This window comes from Natator depressus, chromosome 8, assembly GCF_965152275.1.
Source record: "Natator depressus isolate rNatDep1 chromosome 8, rNatDep2.hap1, whole genome shotgun sequence".
NCBI classification, from domain to species: domain Eukaryota; kingdom Metazoa; phylum Chordata; order Testudines; family Cheloniidae; genus Natator; species Natator depressus.
This window is the reverse complement of record NC_134241.1, coordinates 31,668,986-31,694,212: the sequence shown is the minus strand read 5'-3', so window position 1 is coordinate 31,694,212 and position 25,227 is coordinate 31,668,986. Positions and strand designations below refer to the sequence as shown.

Genomic DNA, 25,227 nt, shown 5'->3' with positions numbered 1-25,227 from the left:
GGGAACTGTCACCTATTGTGAAGTATGTGTCTAGACTATGCTTAAGGAGGAAACTTCTCTCTCATCAAAAGAGTAAAGAAGTCAATCACATTCCTATCAAACTTATCTGACCTTCTTGTTGTCCTTGCTGATGTCCCAGGTTTAGGATGTTTATCCTTATGTCAGCTGCTTTTTCAATTTAATAGGCTGCCTGCCAGAGTGAAAATTAACTTTCTCCTTGATATGAAGGAAGAATGGGATGATAGTACAGTGGCAGCGAGTGAAATCAATTCCATTCAGTCCATGTGGAATGGGAAGATACTGAAAATGCATTTTAAAAGAAACAACACAGAATTTCAGTCATTTTTTTTAAAGTGCTCTCAATTTATGTCACAGTGAAAGACAGAGACTGACCAGAAAAGATACATCTTTAGAGGGGATTGCAAGAGAAATGATAAGCCTTGTATGGCTTGGGTTGAAGCCACTACAGACTAAAGAGAACCTGTTATTTGTACTGTTATATTTATAGTGCCCTCTCCTCAAACCTCAACTGAGCGCCTAACAAAAGAGGTGCATATTCTTTCTCTCCATACCATTTTTCCTCTTTTCTTCCCATCCACTCAGGGAAGCTAAAACTATATGTAAAAGCCTTTATTTATTTGAGTAGTATCAGTTTAACATCTGAAGGGCAGAGGCCGTGCCTCAGGAGTGACACCAGTTTTCACCAGCTGAGCATTTAGCCCTGTCTCTCTGTATTTCATGCTGTCCTCCCACACTGACAGAGCACAGCAAAATATGGAGGTAGAGAATCTCAGAGTGCAGGAAAACACAATATGACCGCAAGGAGAGGTGGCGGGCTGAAAATGGTAGGTGGCATCAGTTTGCTGAAAGAAGGCAGGAGTCAATGCTCAGGCTGCCGGAGGATCAAACTCATATGCTCCAGCGTATGGTTGAGCTGCAGGAAAGGCAGCAGGAGCACAGACCGCCGCTACAGCCCCTGTGTAACCATCCACCCTCCTCCCCAAGTTCCTTAGCCTCCTCACCCAGACGCTCAAGAACGCAGTGGGGGGGCCACTGGCCACCCAGCCACTCCACCCCAGAGGACTGCCCAAGCAACGGAAGGCTGGCATTCAATAAGTTTTAAAGTGCTGTGTGGCCTTGTCCTTCCCTCCTCCACCACCCCACCACTTGCTTCCCTCCTCCACCACCCCTCCCGGGCTACCTTGGCAGTTATCCCCCTATTTGTGTGATGAATAAACAAACAATGCATGAATGTGAAGCAACAATGACTTTATTGCCTCTGAAAGCGGTGATCGAAGTGGGGAGGGGAGGGTGCTTAGCTTACATGAAAGTAGAGTGAAAGCGGGGGTGGGGAGGGGGGGTTTCATCAAGGAGAAACAAACAGAACTTTCACACCATAGCCTGGCCATTCCTGAAACTGGTTGTCAAAGCTTCTCTGATGCGCACCGCACCCTCCTATACTCTTCTAACCGTCCTGGTGTCTGGCTGCGCGTAATCAGTGGCCAGGCGATTTGCCTTAACCTCCCGCCCCACCATAAACGTCTTCCCCTTACTCTCACAGATATTGTGGAGCGCACAGCAAGAAGTAATAACAATGGGAATATTGGTTTTGCTGAGATCTAACCGAGTCAGTAAACTGCGCCAGCGCGCTTTTATATGCCCAAATGCACATTCTACTACCATTCTGCACTTGCTCAGCCTATAGTTGAACAGCTCCTGACTACTGTCCAAGATGCCTGTGTATGGCTTCATGAGCCATGGCATTAAGGGGTAGGCTGGGTCCCCAAGGATAACTATAGGCATTTCAACATCCCCAATGGTTATTTTCTCGTCTGGGAAGTAAGTCCTTTCCTGCAGCAGATGAAACAGACCAGAGTTCCTGAAGATGCGAGCGTCATGTACCTTTCCCGGCCATCCCATGTTGATGTTGGTGAAATGTCCCTTGTGATCCACCAGTGCTTGCAGCACCATTGAAAAGTACCCCTTTCGGTTTAGGTACTTGCTGCCTTGGTGCTCCAGTCCCAAAATAGGGATATGGGTTCCATCTATCGCCCCACCACAATTAGGGAATCCCACTGCAGCAAAACCATCCACTATGACCTGCACATTTCCCAGAGTCACTACCCTTGATAGCAGCAGCTCAGTGATAGCATTGGCTACTTGCATCACAGCAGCCCCAACAGTAGATTTGCCCACCCCAAATTGATTCCAGACTGACCGGTAGCTGTCTGGTGTTGCAAGCTTCCAGAGGGCTATTGCCACTCGCTTGTGAACTGTGAGGGCTGCTCTCATCTTGATATTCTTGCGCTTCAGGGCAGGGGAAAGCAAGTCACAAAGTTCCATGAAAGTGCCCTTACGCATGCGAAAGTTTTGCAGCCACTGGGAATTGTCCCAGACCTGCAACACTATGTGGTCCCACCACTCTGTGCTTGTTTCCCGGGCCCAGAATCGGCGTTCCACGCCATGAACCTACCCAACTGACACCATGATGTGCACATTGCAGGGGCCCGTACTTTGTGAGAAGTCAATGTCCATGTCCTCATCACTCTCGTCACCGCGCTGCAGTCGCCTCCTCCTCACCTGGTTTTGCTTTTCTTGCAGGTTATGGTTCTGCATATCCTGCTGGATAATGCGCGCAGTGTTTATAGTGCTCATAATTGCCACGGTGATCTGGGCGGGTCCATGTTCCCAGTGCTATGGCGTCTGCGCTGAAAAAAGGGGCAAAATGATTGTCTGCCGTTGCTCTGATGGAGGGAGGGGTGACTGACAACATGGCTTACAGGGTTGGCTTACAGGGAATTAAAATCAACAAAGGGGGTGGCTTTGCATCAAGGAGAAACAGAATGGCCCCCTGAAGGATAGAACTCAAACCCCTGGGTTTAGTAGGCCATTGATTTCATGGAGGGAGGGAGGAAAGGAGGAGAAAATGAATACAAAACAAATCTGGTCTATTTCTTGTTTTGATCCACTTCATCTATCTTTATACATCTTGCTGGCAGCAGACGGTGCAGTATGACTGCTAGCCATTGTCATCTCCTGGGTGCTCGGCAGAAGACGGTGCAGTATGACTGCTGGTCATCGTTGTCTCCTGGCTGCTCATTAGAAGACGGTGTAGTAGGGCTGCCAACAGGACTGAATCACCATGAGACAAAACTTAAAAGGGAAATGACCTGGCTGAGTGACTCCCATGTTTGCCCAGGCACCCCTGACCGACCTCACCGAGGTCAGCTAAAAGAGCACCCTGGAGTATGGCGACGATGGCTACCACCAGGCTACTGCACTGTCTGCTGCCAAAAGGCAATGAGCTGCTGCTGTGTAGCAATGCAGTACCGCGTCTGCCAGCACCCAGGAGACATACGGTGATGGTGAGCTGAGTGGGCTCCATGCTTGCCATGGTATGGCGTCTGCTCGCGTAACCCAAGAAAAAAGGCCCGAAATGATTGTCTGCTGTTGCTTTCACAGAGGGAAGGAGGGAAGGGTGTGCCTGATGATATGTACCCAGAAGCACCCGCGACAACGTTTCTGCCCCATCAGGCATTGGGATTTCTACCCAGAATTCAAATGGGCGGCAGAGACTGCAGGAACTGTGGGATAGCTACCCACAGTTCAACACTCCAGAAGTCGACAGTTGCCTCGGTACTATGGATGCACTCCGCCGACTAAATGCTGACTAAATGCACTTAGAGCGTTTGTGTGGGGACACACACAATTGACTGTATAAAAACGCATTCTACAAAACCGACTTCTATAAATTCAACCTAATTTTGTAGTGTAGACATAGCCTTAGATGAGTCTATAGTGCCCTTGCAGGTAGATGCAATCAACAAGAAGGTATTCTCTATCGTGAACTATTCCAATCCAAAATTAATACAAATTCTGTGATGAGTAGAAAGGAATTTATGTCCCTAGTCTTGTGTTTCACATACAGTGACCAGAAATCTCATGACACTTGCTTTCCTGGTCACTACAGTATAAATAATTAGTTGATCATGTAAATGTTCTGTCACTAGAATCAGGAAAGCTTTATATTATACATGTTTAGTCTCTGTGTTACCAACTTCTATAATTTTAGAATTTAATATTTTTGCTCCTTTCATTCAAGGATCTCAAAATGCTTTATGAACAAAATTAAGCCTCCTAGTGTGCCTGAGAGTCGGGTAAGAATTTTTATCCCCATTTTACACATGAATAAATTGGGGCATAGAGATTAAAAGGCTTGCCATGGGACACAGGGTGGGGAAACCAGAACTTTGTTCAAAGTCCTTTGTGTTGACAGCCAGATCTCACAAGACACTCAGGTTTAGGGGCCTAGAAATGTCAATTAGTTGTAAAAAACCTTTTTTAGTAAATCCTTTAACAAATTAGCAACTTGCTTTCTATTCTGCATGTTCACACCCTTTTATTATTCATTGTTCATGAACATTTCTAAAACTTCTGTTTAATTTCTATGGATGTTCAGAAGCAGTGCATTTCCAGATATGACTCGATCCTTTTGGGTGTAAGTAGTTTAAAGGTTAGGTCAGCCAACCAGGAAACAAACAATTCCCCGTAACAAAGTAAGTGACCAATCATAAAGCCTGAACAGCAAATTGATGGAGCAATTGCTACAAACAGTTCGTGTAGAATCCAAAGCTCAAATATATATTCTTAAAGTCTATTCATTTAACTGCTTGGGATAATGAACAAATTCCTAAAAATCATCAGCCATTGCATGGTCAGTTTCATGAACAGGAAAAAATAATATAATTTTTCAAATAAATTGTTTGTGATGAATAGTTCAACCAACTCTGTTTAGACAACTGCGGCTAAACCTAACAGCCAAAGGGCTTTCTTTAGAGCAGTTTCTGTAAGCAAAAAATTGAAGGCAAGGACACAATGTGTATCTTCCACCTTCTAACATATAGATAAACAGACTGCAAATAGTCATGCTACGGACATTACGGACAAACTAGTACAACTCTGATCATCATTTTCCTTCATATGGTGATGGATAGCAACTAAGAGAACATGGGACATTGGGCAGTACTAAATCAGGCCTTTCCATTTATTTGTGAACACGAGTTTCTAACACTACTGACATTATGTTTCCTTGGATGCACAACATCTCTGACTTCTGATAACCCTACTGGTACTAATCTGAGTTCTCTTGTTCACATTGACCTCATTACGCCAGTCAGCCAAACTCTCTGCTCTGCATGTAGCAGTACCGTCATGTGTGTCCCTGGATCAAGAGCCTACTGGCATTCCCGTTGCAACCATATTAATTTAAAAAGTTATCACTCAAACATATGGGTCTGAGCTGCAGCATCTGCATCTGAATCTCAACTTCCCCAACATATGGGCAGGCTCAGAGCTATGGTTTCATCTCATAAAATCCTGGTTCCAAGTTTCCCTACTACAACCTCGGGGTGAACATTTCCACAAAGGGCCAGATTCTGTGACCCTCTCTTATGTTCAGTAGTACCTGGTTAGTCCTATTGACTTCAGTGGAGCTACTTCATGAGTAAAGATTGCTCAAAAGAAATGAAGGTGACAGAATTGAGCCCTAAAATTACAGGTGAAGGGAGGAGTCATCCAGTCACACTTCCTAAAGAAAATAAATAGAAGCCTGATTAATGTATGTACCCTGGCAAATCTACAGGGGGAGTGGCTCTGAGTGTTCCCATGGAGATTTGAATTCTATGAAATCCAGCTGCCAAGAGGAACAACTCTCCGGCCGCCCCTCTCACAGGTTCCCTCAACAACCCCTCCCCTGAATTTACTTGCAAAGTGCTTGGGTATTCCAAGGGAACCACCCCCTTGTAGTCATGGGAACCCTTCTCCTATTAGATTGTCAGTGAGTGCTCTGGGCTCTGTGGCATCACTCTCCATTTACACTGATGTAACAAAGCAGAATGTGAGCTATTTAAATATGCAAATTTACACTGTACTAACCTTAGTCTATTGCCACCAGAATTGGCAGTTCTGAAAATTAAATAAATTAAAAAAATATCTGTTCAGGTTGAATCAAATCCAAAAATAGCAAAAAAAAAAAAAAATGGTGAACTGAAAAAAATCTGTTTTGGGTCTGTCAAGGTTCCCTCCCCACTCTGACCTCTAGGGTACAGATGTGGGGACCCGCATGAAAGACCCCCTAAGCTTATTTCTACCAGCTTAGGTTAAAAACTTCCCCAAGGTACAAATCCTTCCTTGTCCTTGGATGGGTACTGCTGCCACCACCAAGTGAGTTAGACAAAGATTCAGGAAAAGGACCACTTTGAGTTCCTGTTTCCCTAAAATATCCCCCCAAACCCCTTCACCCCCTTTCTTGGGGATGCTTGAGAATAATCTACAAACCAAATAGGTAAATCAGGTGAGCACAGACCAGACTCTTGGGTTTCTAGGACACTAAAAAACAATCAGATTCTTAAAAAACAGAACTTTATTATAAAGAGAAAAAAAAGTAAAAGAAACACCTCTGTAAAATCAGGATGGAAGGTAATTTTACAGGGCAATAAGACTCAAAACACAGAGGATTCCCCTCTAGGCAAAACTTTAAAGTTACAAAAAACAGGGATAAACCTCCCTCTTAGCACAGGGAAAATTCACAAGCTAAAACAGAAGATACTCGAACACATTTCCTTGCTATTACTTGCTACCCTTAGCTGTATGTTTATGACAGAGTCAAATGAAAGATTACTCTTCATAATGGCAATACACAGACATTCGTGATGACAATGATGAGTCATTGGGCCAGGGACAAAGAATGAGAATGTCTCTGTAGCATGGTGGTTGGGGCACTCACCTAGGAGGTGGGGACTCAAATTTGAGTCCCGACACCAATGATGGTTTAATTATTTATAAAGAGTGGAACAGCTTCAAACAGCAGAGATTGAGAGACCTGCCACAGAAGACCCCATGTCTCAGTGGGGGGCCCAAGTTCAAAGCCCTTCTCCAATTCAAGCACAGTGGGAAATTCAAGGCAGGTCTCCCACAGTCCAGGGGAATTTATTAACCACTGGAATAAAGACGGTCCGGGAGTCCTCCTCCAGAATTGTTTTGGACAAAAGTATTTGGCAAATTTCTGTCAAATTGACACATGGTTTTGGCAAATAAACCATTTGTCCCAAAATCATCACCCAATTCTAATTGTCACCTAGTGTGTGCGTATGGCCATGTATAATGTAATTTTGTGTCTGTTCACCTGATGTACCTCTGCCCAACACATGGCAGATATTTGTGCTTATGACTGAATGGCAGAATCTGCACAGTAGCTCTCTTTTTTTGGAGTTTGCTAGGGTGCTGTCTATTTCTCTACCATTAATGCACTTTGCAGCCATCTAGCATCATGCAGGGAAGCTACTAGCTACAGACAACTCATTATACAGTATAAATATATGTTTGATATAATGTTACAACCCGCAGGGAGCAGTTTGTAAGATATTTAGACTCTAGCAACAAATTTCTTCCAAGCTCATTGAGTTACTGCTGTTGTCCCATTAGATTCCTGTCTGAATGAGAGGCTGTGGCAGCTGCTCCTGCTCACCAACAGAGATTTATGAAATGTTCCTGAAAGTGAGACTGTCACGCAGTAATTCCCTCTGTTAGTTCCTGCATGTTTGTGCTACTGTGGTGCCATTAAGAAGACTATTCTCAGTAGCTGGGGATCTCCTTTCCCATATGCCTTTTATTCTCCAGCTTTCCAGTTACTTACTGTCAATAAAACATTACAAACAATTAAAAAAACAAAAACAATGAGCACTCTCAGTGCTGAGCATGAGTCTGGCTCCATGCTGAAGCAGCTACTTGAAATCAGCATGACGGGATGGCTGCCAGCCAGGCAGAAACCCTACAAGTGGCTAAGATTCCATATTTGAAACAATTATGAAAAATGGTACAGAAATAGTGATTAGGGTGGTAATCTCAAGATAGGAGGCAGGCGGCAAGTTAAAGAAGAGCGGGACATGGTATTTTAGACCTGCCATTTAACAGTGCACACAGATTTTTTGAGTGAGTAGTCCAGATTTTAGAGTGCCTCAGATTGATCTTACTTTGTTTTAAACAGTTTGTTCACTACTCAACACCCATCCAACTGGAACCATTGTGGTTCCACTGTACAGGAGATGGACAGCTGCAAAAAAGTGTGCTTGGAGTTGTTAATACTTCCCCCTGCTCCCGCTTGCAGCAAGGTGTGATCCAGCTCTGCCTAGGCCAGCACAGAGTGCAAGTTTAGGGTTTGGGGGGGATCCATAATAATGCAAATCCAATGCATATAATCCTTTGTGCAGGGATATTACCCCTTTTCCACACTAGTCACAGAGAAGCTGGGGGAGCTGCCACAGGGCCTGCATGTGGTGGATTCCAATTCCTCCAATGCCCATCTAGTTCTGCCACACAGGGCCCATTCACTGAAGCTAGAGAAGGCAGTTTCATCCAGGAGAAATTTTCAAAGTGCTGAGCTCTATTAGCAGGCTAGATCGTTGGGCTCAATGGGTAGTGATCAATGGCTCAATGTCTAGTTGGCATCCAGAGCGGAGTGCCCCAGGGGTCAGTCCTGGAGCCGGTTTTGTTCAACATCTTCATTAATTATCTGGATGATGGGATGGATTGCACCCTCAGCAAGTTTGCAGATGACACTAAACTGGAGGGAGAGGTAGATATGTTGGAGGGTAGGGACAGGATCCAGAGTGACCTAGATAAATTGGAGGATTGGGCTACAAGAAATCAGATGAGGTTCAACAAGGACAAGTGCAGAGTCCTGTACTTAGGACGGAAGAATCCCATTCACTGCTACAGGCTGGGGACTGACTGGCAAAGCAGCTGTTCTTCAGAAAAGGACCTGGGGATTACAGTGGATGAGAAGCTGGATATGAGTCAACAGTGTGCCCTTGTTACCAAAAAGGCTAATAGCATATGGGGCTGCATTAGTAGAAGCATTGCCAGCAGATCGAGAGAAGTGATTATTCCCCTCTATTCAGCACTGGTGAGGCTACATCTGGCGTATTGCGTCCAGTTTTGGGTCTCCCACTACAGAAAGGATGTGGACAAATTGGAGAGAGTCCAGCGGAGGGCAATGAAAATGACTAGGGGGCTGGGGCACATGATTTATGAGGAGAGGCTGATGGAACTGGGCTTATTTAGTCTGCAGAAGACAAGAGTGGGGGGGGGGGGGGATTTGACAGCAGCCTGCAACACCTGAAGGGGGATGGGGTTCCAAAGAGGATGGAGCTAGGCTGTTCTCAATGGTAGCAGATGACAGAACAAGGAGCAATGGTCTCAAGTTGCAGTGGGGGAGGTCTAGGTTGGATATTAGGAAAAACTATTTCACTAGGAGGGTGGTGAAGCACTGGAGTGGTTACCTAGGAAGGTGGTGGAATCTCCATCCTTAGAGGCTTTTAAGGCCAGTCTTGACAAAACCCTGGCTGGAATGATTTAGTTGGTGTTGCTCCTGCTTTGAGCAGGGGCTTGGATTAGATGACCTCCTGAGGTCTCTTCCAACCCTAATCTTCTATGATTCTATTATTAGAATGTCAATTTGTTTAGTAAACTGGTGGCATAAACTTTCACCAGTACTTTTTAATACGCATTTGCAGTCAGGGATGAGCTTTGAGGGTTTTATTTGATATAAATGTTTTCTGGATTTTCTGAACAAGTTTTAACACTTCAAGGAAATTTTTTTTTACACTATGCTCATTATTCTCTGGTCTAAGTCAAATAAAACAAACCTGACTGAAGGGGAATTTCCCTGAGTAAGGACCTCAAGATGGAGCACAGAAAGTCAAGTGAGTTACAGCTACTGGTTCTTTCTCAACAAAAGTCACACCCTTTGAATACACAGAGACAGCATGGAAAAGCGGAACTAACATGGGACTGGGAACCAGGAACTCTCAAATTCTTATCAGCTCTGCCAGTGAAACTTTGATTATGTTTATATTGCAATTAAAAACCTGGCCTGTGTCAGCTGACATGGGTTAAGGAGCTTGGGCTGAAGAGCTGTTTAACTGCAGTGTAGACATGCAGGCTCAGCCAGAAGCCCAGGTTCTGGGACCTCTTGAGCGGGGAGGCTCCCAGAGACAGGGCTCCAGCCTGAGCCTGAACATCTACTTTTCAGTTAAACAGCCCCTTAGCCTGAGCGCAAGTCAGCTGACCTGGCCCAACAGTGGATGTTTAATTGCAATGTAAACATAGCCTAAATGGCTTAGACTAAAATATCCAAAGTTGCCTCTAACTTTGGGAGCTCCACTTAACACTACTAAGGACACAATTTCATAAAAGCACAGAGCACCCACAGCTACCCTGGGTTTCAGCTGCAGTTGGGAACACCCAGTTGTTCTGAACTCCAGATGTGGAAGGGCTGCTGGAATTGAGAACTCAAAAAAGGCACACAAATTCAGTGGCCACTTTTGGAAAAGTTGACCTTAATTTCTGAAAGGCAATACCATTTCTTACAAAAGTGGGAGTTCCACAGAGCTCTCTACCTGCTTATACCAATGGCAGATCTGAGCCTCAGCCTCAAATTTACTGGCATGTACAGACATTGGGGATAATACTTACCCACTTCAATGTACGGTGCTAATAAGAAATAAATATTAACAAAAAGTCTTTGTCTGTGTACAACATAGTCTAATACGTGTTTTCAGTGCAAATTACATTTTTGTCTATTTGCTAGTTAGGCATCTAATTTAGCAAGCAAACCACATACATATTTGAGTTTTAGTGCACACATTTCTGCTGCCTGGTGCATTAGACATACATTTTGTTCTTGCCTAATTAAGGGTATTCACCTACATTTGTTTTTCTCTATTCTTCCCTTGATGAAGTGCTACCAGCATACCTGGGTTTCAAGCACTTCATAAATTTTAATCCTAGAATATCAAGGTTGGAAGGGACCTCAGAGGTCATCTAGTCCAACCCCCTGCCTAAAGCAGGACCAATCCCCACTTTTGCCCCAGATCCCCAAATGGCCCCCTCAAGGATAGAACTCACAGCCCTAGGTTTAGCAGGCCAATGCTCAAACAACTGAGCTATCCCTCCCCAATTTAATACATTGTGCCTTCAAAGTTAAATATATGGGACTAGATTACTATATCATAACACATGGTGAATAGCAGTTTATTCTACAGAAATCCCATTGACTTGAATGGGACCAGAAATAGAGGTATCAGCATCTTGTCCAATAGAACAGCAATCACTTAATCTGAATGAAATGCAATGCTTTTCTGTACTAACACAGTACACAAGATTTGAGAGCCAATGCATTGTAATGGAGATTTCAATATCCTCTGCTGTGCAACAACTCATTTAAGTAGACTTGGCGTTTCTCCATGTTATCTCTAAGATACCACAATGCTAAAAGGCGTATTAAAACCACAGAAATATAGGGTACACATATATGCGTTTGTTTGGCGGGAGTGTTTATGTACTTCTACACCCATCTGGAGAAACAGTATCTGTTTAAGTACATAAAAATAACTTTATTTCCTGAAATTAAGATAAATACTGACTCTGATTCAAACTAATTATTATTCTGGGAGGTCTTTTGATGTTATAGTATCAAACAAAATTTACCATATGCTATTTTCAGCATAATACACAAAATAACTCTGACCTACTGACTAACCTCCTTCAGAAAACAATCACATCCAACTATATTTTCCTGTAAGAAATGTAAATATGCAAAGCAACCACCCCTTAAAAGTTAATGGTACCAAATGTGCAATTCCCCGCTGATGATATCAGCATTCCTTGAAACTATCTGAGGTGGTCAGACATGTGCCCACCTAATGCCAACAAATCAATAGCATTTTCTTCTTAAATTTCCTTCAATTCTCATTGCTTACGAAGATGCAAAATAGCATTTCCTTTTTATATTTATTCAGACAACAAAGGAATTCAGAAAATACGTGTTCAAACACAAAATTCACAATGGACTTTGCTGAAGCTGGACAGTATTAACCATATATCAGGGAGGATGTATAACTGTACCCTATGATAAAGAGTGCAAAGTCTTCTAAAGGTTGATGAAAGCCAAAATAATTGTGTTTCTCTGTAAGCAGTGAGTCTCATTTGCAGCATCTTATTTTAACATAAGTTGCAATGCTAAAGCTGATAAATAAAGCAGTTGCTCAAGGACATAGGTATAGCTTGAAAATGTTATCTTCACTTACCTCTCTCATTTTTCTAAGCACCAAGGAGGTTACGGAAAAGATGTTCAAAAGACAGCAAGAATGAGAACCAGGTATGAGTACTAGAATTAGTAAGTAAAGTACACAATCACTGACAAAGTTTTACAACTGTTCTCCCAATTAAGTACTTGCTGCTAGTTTCCTGGAAACCTTGTACTAAACTTTGTCAATTAGTTTATATGGGGCTACTAACTTTATCTTTTGCAGATTGTCATGAGCTCTGAAGCAGGAAAGAGTAATTGTTCAGTATCAGTGGTTAGCTGAAGGTTATTTAAATACCTGCATACATGTAGCTCACCATGAAAAATGGCCCGAAAGTTCCCATAAAAAGTAGCTGTTCCAAGGTATATCAAATTCAAGAACACTTAGACTTCACTGTAAATCTACTCCTTGCTTTAAACAATGAAGCATTCTCCACAGCCATATTTTGATCTAAAAGATCATTGTACAAAATTCAGCTTCATGCCTTTATCTATTTAATGTTTCCATGTTTCTGCATGGATGACATTGTTTGTAAAACTGACTGAAGAAACTAGAAGTAGAGCATCTTTCACAGTCAATCCTTTGCAAGCGTCTTCAACAAAGGATATTTACATTGCAATCAGTATTCTCCTGAAACGTTCATGAGGCTAGATATCAAAGCTAAGAAGAGATGTTAATGATAAACATTCTGGAAAAAGGGCAAAGATGTGACAAAGGAATTGTTTATCATAGAAAAGTGCTTCCAAATAACCTTAGTGTTTTCTATTGTACCGGCAACTTTAGCCGATACCTAATAATAAATAATGCTTCAAACAATTAGAACAAATGAGAAGTTATAACAATAAACTTAATAACATGAAAAGCTTCATCTTAATCAGAGCTCCAGTATACCATTTATAGTTTACCGAAACCATACAGATCTGTACAGAAGTTCTTGAAACCAGCTTAATTAGAGATAGATAATTGTCTAAGATTACCTGTGTGTCAAACTCTCCTTAAAATCAGAGCTGCATTACTGTATGGAGATATACAAAACACCTTACATATTTCATTTATCTAAAGAAAGCATCTTAAGTTATTTGAGCTTCTGTTCAGTTCATCTATTACCCAAACACTGCATACACACAGATTAAAGTAGAATGCTCTGCAGCAAAGGGTTTTCTGAACCAAATATTTTCTATTTCTTAATGTCCTACCTTCATAACTGCCTTCTAGGAGACCCAGATGCTCAAGTGCTTTCACAAATGCAACAATTATCACCAGTACCACAATCATTTCAAGTCCCTCCAAGTTCATCTTGAAAAATTATTCACGTGAAAGCATCTTTTCTCAGGGAGCGTCCTGACTTGAGAGTTAGACTTTAATTAAAAAGCCCTTGTAGTCCAAGATATGCTACAGAACCAGAGAAATACAGTGCAAAAGAACTCCAGCATATTGCCACCATAAAACATTTCTGTTGACAGCAAAATGAACACAAGGAATGCAAGGAAGTCATATCTTACAATGTCTGCATCACTTGCCTGCATGGATACAGATGTTTCAGTCTCTAAGGCAACAGAATATACAGTAGCCACTTTGTTTAGCATTTCCTCTCAGTGTAAGCCAAAATTCATCAAATCGTTTTTGATACCTGGCTAAATCTGATGCTTCCCCCCCCTCCAAAAAAAAATAAGTTACAGATACAAACTGCTCTCACACTGTAGTGCCTAGTAAAAAACAAACATGATTTGTTTGATGCTAAAATGAAACTTTAAGAAACATAAAGCAATAACATGCAAACAACACAAGCTATCACAGCTTTGCCACATGGAGAGAAACCCATCTGCATTTAAATACAGGGGTTTATCAACATGTTGACCCAGTTATCCTCCTCAGTGTAGGCATATTTTATGTTGAATATATGAATTTACCAAATATTACAGTCAGTGTTGAGTGATTTAGAAATGAAGCATAGTGTTAAAGTTTGAGGATTAACAAACTAGCAAAATAGCATAGGATATTGCCGCATATTGTATATGCAGATGGTTGGGGGTAACTGGACTTAGTTTATCTCCGCTCCTATTACACAGCAGGTTCCAAGTGAGGAAGGGCAAACAATGGTGTCAAGGACAACATACCCCCATTGCCAAGGCTGTGTGCAACCTATTGTTCATCACAAGGGAAGCACTTATGAAAAGTGCTCATGACTGGCTTTTCAAGTGCACAGCACCCACCATTCAGACCAGACATTCATAAGAGCTCTGCTTCCATTTGGGCACCTATATAAGGGCCAGATTTTCAAAAGACTCTCCAGCATCACCCCAGGAGGCATGTATGGCCAGATTTTCAGGCATGTGCAGCACTCAACGTGCATTCCGCATGCAAAGTGCTTTTGAAAATCTGGCCACTTATTTTGTGACTAAATGCGAAAGCTCTTTGAAAATATGATCCACATTGACTGCTTCATTTGCTGACAAGGTCACTCACTGCATTGACACTTCCCAGCTCATTATTTTAACTCGCTTTGGGATAACTTCACTATAAGAAAGAGCTATACAAAAAAACAAGCTGTAGTTTATATTTAGATTATTATTGTATTGTATTCATCTGACTGATTGAAATCTGACTAATTATTATCAGGCTGTAACTGCATGCTAATGATCCATGTGCTGCTATTTCTTATCAACATTTTATGTTAATGTCTCCCAGGACAGTCTTGCAACAAAGTTGTGTTAAGGATTTAAATGGTGTTGTAGGGTCTTGGGCAGGCTCTCTGTACAGGGAAAACTTTCATCTTTCTAGGACTATATAAGGGGACCAATCCTGTTACCACTTAAGTGAGACTTTTGCCACTGACTGATGGGAGCAGAAGCAGGCTGAAGGGGCATTCAGAAAGCTGGTGATTGTTCTTCCTATTTAGTTTTCATAGTGTTTGTATTGGTCTGATGAGGAGGGTGGTGTATGGCACTTTTTGTTACCAGTTTGAATGAAGTTCTCTTTCTCATATGGTTACTCTGATACATTGAGCAATCAGTTATATTTCAGAGCCATTATTTTGCTATGAATATGGGAAATATCATAAGTATCTACAACTTCCATATCTCTGTAACAATATATCAGCTTTCCATATTAATGCTAACCCTTTTCACTTCAAAATAAAACTCTGAGGGTATCAAAGCTCTTTACCAACATCCTTCACATGAAGCTCAACATCCCTGTAAGGTAGGTAAACCCCCACAAAGTTTCACTTTACCTACCATGGAAGTGACGCTACTTCTGGGGCAGGACACAGGTGTTTAACGTTGCTGTGACATACCAGAGTGCAATCCAGACTGGTGAGAAGCTGTGTCACCCCTGCCTGCAACCTTGGGTGCCTTACAATGCCTTGCTGAAGTGGCTTCCATCTGGGCTGCTCACAAACAACCTTCCAGAATGCAAACCATACGCCGGGTGTCTGTGTGTAACTGGAGACTGCCAGCCACCCTTGGGTTACACTCTGCTCTAACCAGCCTTGCTTATACTGCAGGGCGACCCCCAACATACCCCCAGTCTTGCATTTTTCCCCAGAGATGTATGCCCTGTACTGCCCAGCCTTCTCCTGGACAACACAAGTTATATAAAGTTTGTTATTTCTTTAATAGAAATAATATGCACACAACTTGCCACCCCAAATGGAGTTTCACAGACACTTCAATTTAAACACATTGGATTAGATAAAACAATATAATGAGTTTACTAACAAAGAGAGAGGTTTTGTCAGGATGATTCTGATCAGCAAATTATGAGTTTTCAAATGATACCTTACAAGGCATAAATTGCACAAAGATTATTACAACTGTGTAGGGTGTGAACAGAGGGGTACATTTGGTCACAACTGCACAGCTACACTCTACAATGTTTTAGGACAAGAAGCAAAGAAGAATTCCATATTTGATGGAAACTCACGGCAAAAATCAGCTGGAATAAAATGGCTGCAGTTAGCATTTGGCCAGCATCATAGGATTAAAGCCTCTTTTCTTTCAAAAAGCAAGATCAGCGAGATCATTCATGAACACAAGTGGTCAGAACCTCAATTTCATTTCTCACTGGAAAGATGGCATTTCCAGAAGCACACTTTGCATGTGCTGGGGCACTTGTTCATTACAGACTCAGAGGGAAATGGGATGCCCCAATGTCATTCCTAGCAATGACTATGTTTTCCTAGAGATCTATCAGTGACACAATCTGATCCTGCTTAGCTTATAAAATCTGATAAAACAAGGTTTTTGTGACTGTAGTCTGTGCATTTATATGCCAGCTATTTCCTTACAGCAATATATGTATCAAACTCCTAATCTAATTTGCAGCTGCTCTTTGAGAGTCAGCCATTTAATACTAGGGAAAAAGATTCCAGGCAAATAGAAGTGTGTTCTAGGGTCAAAATATCCATTGTACTCGGATTCCTCAGCCTGATTGTCCATTCTGGCCTAGCTATGTTCAGTACAAGATACAAGGGCGGGGATACAAGTGACTTTATGCCTCCACATATTTGGGGGATCTTTGGGGCTTTTCTGTCCTCTAAAGTAGGTTTGCACCCGTGGGCAAATCATCTGGCTTTATACTCCCTTTAGGCTGCCTAGTAGCATAAAGAGTCATAGGGTAATGAGAAGTCAAGTCCTCTATATTTAATGCATAATCAAAATTCCTGGATATGCAATATGCACAGAAATCAGACCCCAATTGCTGCTTAATTAGCATCAAGTGCTAGCACCTTGGCAAACTGTTTTCACGGCATAAAGGAGGACATGCAAGAACAAAAAAGAAAATTAGAATAGGGAGAATACAGACATTGGGCCATAGGCACAGATGACACATAAAGCTCCCTTATAGCCAGACTCCCTGAGAACTATTTGCACATGCTGTACTGATGTAGAAAGGTGTCTAAATTGGAACAACAGTCGGAAGAGCCAGAAAACAATGTACCCTCATTTTTTTTAATTTTACCCCTCCCTCCTACTCCTTGCCAGGTACGTTACTTACACCAACATATTATTGTAGTGGGCTGCCATTAAGAGTCACTGCTGTAAGAGCAATGCTCTATACTGGAAAAGGTAGATACAAGCATGTAACCAGCCAGAAGGTTATAAAGGGGGTATCATGACACTAAATGACCCAGCCCAGGCTCACCTGACCAACCCATGCGGCCACAGGAGAGGTGAGGGGCTGCTTCCCCATGTGTTTAAGCAGTGGGAGTGAGTCAGCAGAAGCTGGAGAGAAGCAGCAGCAAACAGTTTTGGCTTGTGAGTCTGTGTGAGTACCTGGGAGAGGCCAAGGAGAGAGTTGCCTCTTGAGACAAGGCAGAGGTACTGGGCCTGAGGATTCTGCCATAGGGGGTTGCCTATGTGCTATTTGTTACCACCCGTCCTTCAGGATTTCTGTACATTTTGTCAATAAACCAATTACACAAAGAAAATATCCTGAGCCATCCATTTCTGCTCCACAAGGGAAACTGACCTGGGAGGCCCCAAAAATCTGCCGCAGCTCAGCAGAGGGACAACATTTATTATTTGTATTGCTGCTGTGCCTAAAGGACTTCATCAGGGACTGGGACCCCACCATGTGAGCCACTGTACAACAAAGACAGTTCTTTCCCCACAAAGCTCACAAAGGGCACTAAATTATTCCAGAGTAAAGCCCACATGAGAAGCTATCACAGAGGAGCTATTCCAGAATAGTTTATTCCACAATTGCTATTCCAGTCAATTTGTGTGGGTAAACAAGCCCTTTTTGGTAGGTGGAAATTTCAGTATGCATTTAAGACTCTACGGTGGCCAGACAGTCAGTGCTGGAGTCCGAAGTCTTCCGTTTACAGAATAAGTATAGCATGTGCAGCAACATAAGCCAATGTGCCTAACCTTGATGAGCAAGAGACGACAGTTCATATTTAGGCCCTATTCCATTCTTGGCCTCTCTGCTAGTATTGCCAAAAATTCTGCCCTTCTGTGCTGTGGTGGTGGTTTTTGGGAGTGCAGACACTCATTCACTGGGAACTGAAATGAGATCACCAGGCTAATCTCACATACACCAAATGACAGAAAGATGGATTCTGGACTCAAGAAAGAAATCAGAAGAGGACCAAGTCCTGACTTTATTATTTATATTTTGTAGTACAATAGCACCTCCAGGCCCCAACTGAAACCAGGTTCCAACTGTGTTAGATGCTGCACAAAACACTGTGATAGACATTCCCTGCCCAAAAGAGTTTGCAATCCAAATACATAGACAACAAATGAGAGAAAAGGGGTATGACCTCATTTTACAAATGGAGAACAAAGGTAGGTCCAAAGGGCATGAGTAACTTTCCTCAGGTCACAGTGGAAGTCTAAACAGAGCATTAAATAGGAACTTGAACCCAAGCCTCCTGAGTCCAGTGCAGTGCTTTACCCACAAGACCAACCTTCCTTAATAATCTTTGACATATAGTTCAGACATGACAGTCCATGGCAGAACGACCTGAGCATTCAGTAGAGATGGAACCCAGGAGGACCATCAGCACTAGAAGCACAGGCTTTCCTCTACTTCTCGTGAAATAAGGCTGTTATGGTCACTGGGACTAGCTACTGGAGGGAAACAGTTGTATTCACAAAGCCCGTGTATTGCACAACCTTGTGACAAATTCAGATGCAGGAATTCCCTAACTAGTCCAGGGTGCCTATTTCCAGTTCTCAGTTGTCTGGATGTGAATTTAGTTCCCCAAGGCAGTACCCAATCTTTCAGCCGAGTCTTATCACAGTAGGAGTTGGCTGATCCATCATTTTATTAATAGTATGATTATAGTATAAATATTTCATTCTGTGATATGTGTGGGAGGCTTCATTATGCCACTGTATCTTTGCATGTATATCTTTTTTAATACAGCTTTGTTAAAGTTATCATGACAAGTATGTCAGCTCCTGCTTTTTCAACATTTCCTCAAATGCTTCCAGTATTTTCTCAAATGCTAATAAGTGTTAAATTCAAGGACAATTTATTCAGTGAATAAAATCCACACCCAGTAATACCAGTGTCTTTTATATCACAGTGGTACAATAAGATGCAGTGAGAATTTAATGCAAATGTGAATTAAGCCTGGGCAGAAGAGAACCGCTATCATTTTCATATTTTGTATGGTGTATAATGAAAAGCCATAGTGAAAATGGTTAACTGGCCAAGGCAGCATCATTGCTGTTCAGTATTTTATAACCAAAGATTACTGCCCTTCTCCTTTTCAGACTCCTAACCCCATTTTACTTTAAGACTATACTTTGATATAAATAATATCAGTCTTGAAAACTCGTGGCAAACGGGGGAAGTCCCGGATGACTGGAAAAAGGCTAATGTAGTGCCAATCTTTAAAAAAGGGAAGAAGGAGGATCCTGGGAACTACAGGCCAGTCAGCCTCACCTCAGTCCCCGGAAAAATCATGGAGCAGGTCCTCAAGGAATCTATCCTGAAGCACTTACACGAGAGTAAAGTGATCAGGAACAGTCAGCATGGATTCACCAAGGGAAGGTCATGCCTGACTAATCTAATCGCCTTCTATGATGAGATTACTGGTTCCATGGATGAAGGGAAAGCAGTGGATGTATTGTTTCTTGACTTTAGCAAAGCTTTTGACGCGGTCTCCCACAGTATTCTTGTCAGCAAGTTAAAGAAGTATGGGCTGGATGAATGCACTATAAGGTGGGTAGAAAGTTGGCTAGATTGTCGGGCTCAACGGGTAGTGATCAATGGCTCCATGTCTAGTTGGCAGCCGGTATCAAGTGGAGTGCCCCAAGGGTCGGTCCTGGGGCCGGTTTTGTTCAATATCTTCATAAATGATCTGGAGGATGGTGTGGATTGCACTCTCAGCAAATTTGCGGATGATACTAAACTAGGAGGAGTGGTAGATACGGTGGCAGGTAGGGATAGGATACAGAGGGACCTAGATAAATTGGAGGATTGGGCCAAAAGAAATCTGATGAGGTTCAACAAGGATAAGTGCAGGGTCCTGCACTTGGGACGGAAGAATCCAATGCACCGCTACAGACTAGGGACCGAATGGCTAGGCAGCAGTTCTGCGGAAAAGGACCTAGGGGTGACAGTGGACGAGAAGCTGGATATGAGTCAACAGTGTGCCCTGGTTGCCAAGAAGGCCAATGGCATTTTGGGATGTATAAGTAGGGGCATAGCCAGCAGATCGAGGGACATGATCGTTCCCCTCTATTCGACATTAGTGAGGCCTCATCTGGAGTACTGTGTCCAGTTTTGGGCCCCACACTACAAGAAGGATGTGGATAAATTGGAGAGAGTCCAGCGAAGGGCAACAAAAATGATTAGGGGTCTGGAACACATGACTTATGAGGAGAGGCTGAGGGAACTGGGATTGTTTAGTCTGCAGAAGAGAAGAATGAGGGGGGATTTGATAGCTGCTTTCAACTACCTGAGAGGTGGTTCCAAAGAGGATGGTTCTAGTCTATTCTCAGTGGTAGAAGATGACAGGACAAGGAGTAATGGTCTCAAGTTGCCGTGGGGGAAATTTAGGATGGATATTAGGAAAAACTTTTTCACTAGGAGGGTGGTGAAACACTGGAATGTGTTACCTAGGGAGGTGGTAGAATCCTTCCTTAGAAGTTTTTAAGGTCAGGCTTGACAAAGCCCTGGCTGGGATGATTTAATTGGGGATTGGTCCTGCTTTGAACAGGGGGTTGGACTAGATGACCTCCTGAGGTCCCTTCCAACCCTGATATTCTATGATTCTATGAACATTAGCACCAGTGGCCTGTGATTTTTCCAATAGGGAAGGAACAAATCTCAAAACAGTTATTTCCACCCCCTCTCAATGTACAATTTCATAGCTATTAAAAGTTCACCTTTTTTTATAGGTGAAGCAACAGCAGCTGGACCCAGAAGCGGGAGCCATCACCACCACCACTACTACCTGGGCCTGCAGTGCATGAGACAGGCCCTTTGCTTGGCTGCAGCACCTTACGCACACACATGGGGCCTGCCAACCCCGTCCCTACCTCCTGAAGCCTGGGCTTAACTACTACCATCCTGCCATGGCCTCACCAAGCAGTGGTTACCACAGCAATGCTCTTATAAAGTGACTCCTGGGCATGGTCAATTGCCATGGTAACAAGGCAGCTTCTTGAGGCACTATTAGCTATACTGAGATTTTAGCCTCAGGCAGCACTACATTCTGCCAACTTTGTGCTGTTGCGTTTCGATACTGAACAGGGACTGGTGTGACATTTAAATGAAAAAAAAAAACCCCACAATTTATCCTTAAATCTGTATGTATTTATCGTTTAGATAAAGAATACATAAAATGTGTTTTGTAATTTTGGAATTCTTGGTTAGTCTGCGCCTGGACTGACGAACTTCCCCTAAATATTAAATATGCTTTACCCAATATTTTAAGCCAGGAACAGTCAGTCAATCATAAATATTGAAATAGGTTACTATTTGCCACTTCTGCCTGTAAACAGGATAATATGATATATTGTTACAGCTAATGTCATAGGTTGCACCCTTCTCTAGCTCTGCAAAGCAGGCTCAGGCATCTGAGAAGAGAACTTTTTTGGTTTTTTTACAAACTGGTTAGAAGGGCTGTTCCGATTTTGCTAGCCCTTTGGGATTTTCTCTGTTTAAATAAAAGTTAAATGTTAATTAAGAAAACCCAGGTGAAGATTTTGCTTCTTCAGTAGACAACAGCGAATGATCAGAGAGGGATCCTGTTTGGATAGGTTAAGCCGGTGACTCTCCAGTTGAGAGCCAGTGATCACTGGTGGGCTGCAGAGCACTTATGTGGCCCAGAGTTAATTCTGTGATAACAGCGAAGTAGCTAGCAGTATCCAACAAGTGATGCTGCTTAATTATAGCCCTACCAACTACATTTTCTTAAAGAAGATTTTCAGGGAATTTTGTTTTTAACTTAGTTAAAACTTAGTTAAAAACAAAACTGAAAAAAAGCAGCAGCAGCTGCCGTGTTCATTCCTGCTGAATGCTTTAAGCAAGTGTTTTGATGGTGTTAATTTCAACTGCAGACAACTGGAAGAGAAGCAAACAAACAAGATGGCAATATAAAGTGCAGTTGGGGAAGGGGGATTCAGTATTAACAAATGATGTGAAGTCCTACATCTTGCAAGGGGAGGCAAGCAACAGGGATACAAAACGGATGGGGGAGGGTGATAAGCAAGCAGCAGCACCCATCACATTAGAGCAAGTAGATTTTTATCCTGTCTCCTATTTAGGAAACAGAGCTCTAATTTGTTGCAGGGAAGGTCTGGAGTTGGGGTTTGGAGTGAAGGTAACCACACGGGGGATGCTTAGCGGCCAACAACATGAACTAATCTGAAAACCACTGGCTAAAAGATTCCTATTTGCCCCCTGAACAATTACCTCAGAGCGGATCCCTAAAATTAAGATGGCTGTTTAAATGTAGTGACAGTGAAGAGTTTCGCCACATGTATAGCATGCTAAATACCTTGATTAGTACTTCCTTGTAGATTAAATTACTGCTAACAAAAGCCATAAGGCTGCACATTTTAGCCATAATGAAGACAACCTATGGTATATTGAAATTGAAAAAGCAAACAGCTTTCAGGACTTAATTGAAATCTTAAGGAGGATATTATTTCTCAGCACAAATTTTATTCCATATATTGAGGCTCACTGGTGGAATGAGCTAGAAAGAGAAGTACTGAGTACCTGGCAAATTTGAAGAAGATGGAAGAAAACATGTTAGGCAGTTCCTAAACGAAGTATCAAGGGATTAAGTATACAATGCAATGTCCTCAGCTGAGAGACTGCTGGCTGCCAGCAACATGTACAAGCATCTTTACACTTGGATTGCCTGTAGAAATGGGCCAGATTTTTTTTTGAACTGTAACATGAAGGCTGCAACACTGATGCAAGCAACTAACGGCTCATTTGGTACAAGAACAGCAAACCTGACTGGGAAAGCAAGGTGGAAGCTGTTGTCTGATTTATGCCCTTTTAAAAGTCTAAAGACATCAGAAACTGCAACAGTCTAGAATATACTAGAAGAGATTGGAATGAATAGAGCAGTTGTCTTCACTTCCTGAACCTTAACTAAAGCAGAGAAAAGAAAACCATGCTCCGACAGAAAAGGAAGATCTAAGTGCTGTATATGGAATCTGAAAACTCCACATTTCCACATGATGGGGAAGTTTACTTTGTTACCAACAATAAGCCTACTACAAGTCTTGTGCTGAACATGCAGCTATTACCTATAGAAAAGGGCTTTCATTCTGTCATGTTATCATTTTCTGGCATAGATATATGCATTTTGGAAGACATGGGAACACTGATGCATTGTCCTGGTTGCCACTGGAGTTCCTTAACTGTATGAAGAGTCATATCTAAATCCCCATGAATCACTTTGAAAGCATTTTGGACAGGGAGATGCATTTAAAAATATCTTCTATCGCCTGATAAATCATTAATTTCACTTAGTTTTTATAATTTTTCACATCACATTCAAAGGTATCAAATCTACATACCTATCAACATTGCTGGTGGCATATGGTACAACCAATGATATCCTTTAAAGCATTCTGCAGCTGCCCAATCAACTTCTAACCTCATATTGGAACTATAGTTCAGCATATTCAGAATTTCAAACCACTTATTTAAATCTTTATATCACAGTACAAGACTCTCTCAGGAACTAAAGAACCTCACAGAAATAAAAATGTAATAGCCCCATTTCCAATAGGGCTGTCTCTCTGAAGCAGATCAAAGGGAACAGGTTCCAAAACGAAAATAGTTCTTTATCCATGAATTACAAATGTGTTTATTTCAATTGCTTACATCCCTACATCAAATAGTCTAGACAGGGACTAAATTTTAACTCAGGAAAGAAATATACAGAACATTCAGAAGTGCCGAAAGATCCCTGTTTGTTTAATTTTATCACAGACTCATCAAGGGGAGTCTCTAGTAGCAAACTTAAGCATCACTCTGAAATAGCAGACTTAATGGAAGTTTACTACCGTTACTCCAGTTCTCATCTGTTAATGGTGGAAATAGAACTCAGATCTCTTTTGCTTAAAAATGAAATCCAAGCAAAGTCACATCGCACAACTAAAATCTACCAGGGTATACATGGAAACATGTTCCTTTTCTTATAGCTCAAAAAAATCCAGCATTGTACAAATAAATGAAGATTCAGCAGGCTGCCTGACAAGCCAGACTTGACAGGAGGTTAATAGCCTGTCTTTTGTGCCAAAAAGATCATTTCTCTTGTAGTGCTTTCTGTTAGACTTGACCACTGAAAAGCATTTTCAAGGTTACCAAGTAGTGTATTTTGTCCCCCGCCCCTCCCTTTCAAAAATTGAGCTGTGCAGCAGAAACATTCAATGCTGGCAAACAAACATGCCCCCCTCCAGCTCACAAAGTCTTGGATGGTCACCTATTGGCTCTCCATCTACACAATATTTGCAGCACCATGATATAGGGCAGTTTCAAACTGCTCCAAGCACAGAAGGAAGCTGAGCTGCTGATCCTGTATATTAACAGTCACAACAAGATCACATTCAGAGAGGCTGGAGGGAATGACTTATGGGAGAGATGAAAGGAAATAAATATTTATAACTTGGCTAAGGAGAAGGTGATAACTGTCTACGTATCTCTCTGAAGGGCGTAAACATCAGGGAGGGAGGGGAATTGTTAGGAAGATTTAAAGAGTGTAAGTAGAAATAATAAGAGGGAATTGATCCATAGGAAAATTCAGGGCCTGATCCTGGTTTTCTTACTCAGGCAAGACTCCCATTAAAATCCGTGGCATTCGACTGACAGGGAGTTCTTTATCTGTAAGCTGGGATATAAAGTGCACTAACTTGCTGTGCACTAACTGGCCACGCAGACCCTGCTCCTGTGCATCTAAATGTGATGCAGTGCGTTTTGATCTACTCCTAGCTGAGTGAATGGAAGTTCTTTTGAAGTATTCACCAAGCTCGGCACTCGTTCGTGAAATATATCAATGATGAATTTTATTGATCATGTCAACTAGGCACACTTGTGAAGAATTCACTCAACTCCTGAAGTACTGTCCAAGCTTGTGCTGGACTTACTGTGA

The 25,227-nt window shown here is 42.2% G+C and overlaps 1 protein-coding gene across 7 annotated transcripts in view; it reads right to left on the bottom strand.

The window, feature by feature from the left end:
* The window catches only part of KCNIP1 (potassium voltage-gated channel interacting protein 1), a 780,527-nt gene that overhangs the window by 223,387 nt on the left and 531,913 nt on the right, over positions 1-25,227 (bottom strand). The window contains exon 2 of one of the 7 annotated variants that reach the window (XM_074960688.1): positions 2,514-2,708. The exons of 3 other annotated variants lie outside the window; for them this stretch is intronic. In XM_074960688.1, the coding sequence (XP_074816789.1) occupies positions 2,514-2,655 (142 nt within the window). In that variant the 5' untranslated portion in view covers positions 2,656-2,708. Of the gene's footprint in view, positions 1-2,513; positions 2,709-13,342; positions 13,525-13,666; positions 14,015-25,227 lie in introns of those variants that run through there. 3 more of the 7 variants (XM_074960696.1, XM_074960690.1, XM_074960695.1) reach the window with 3 other exon arrangements.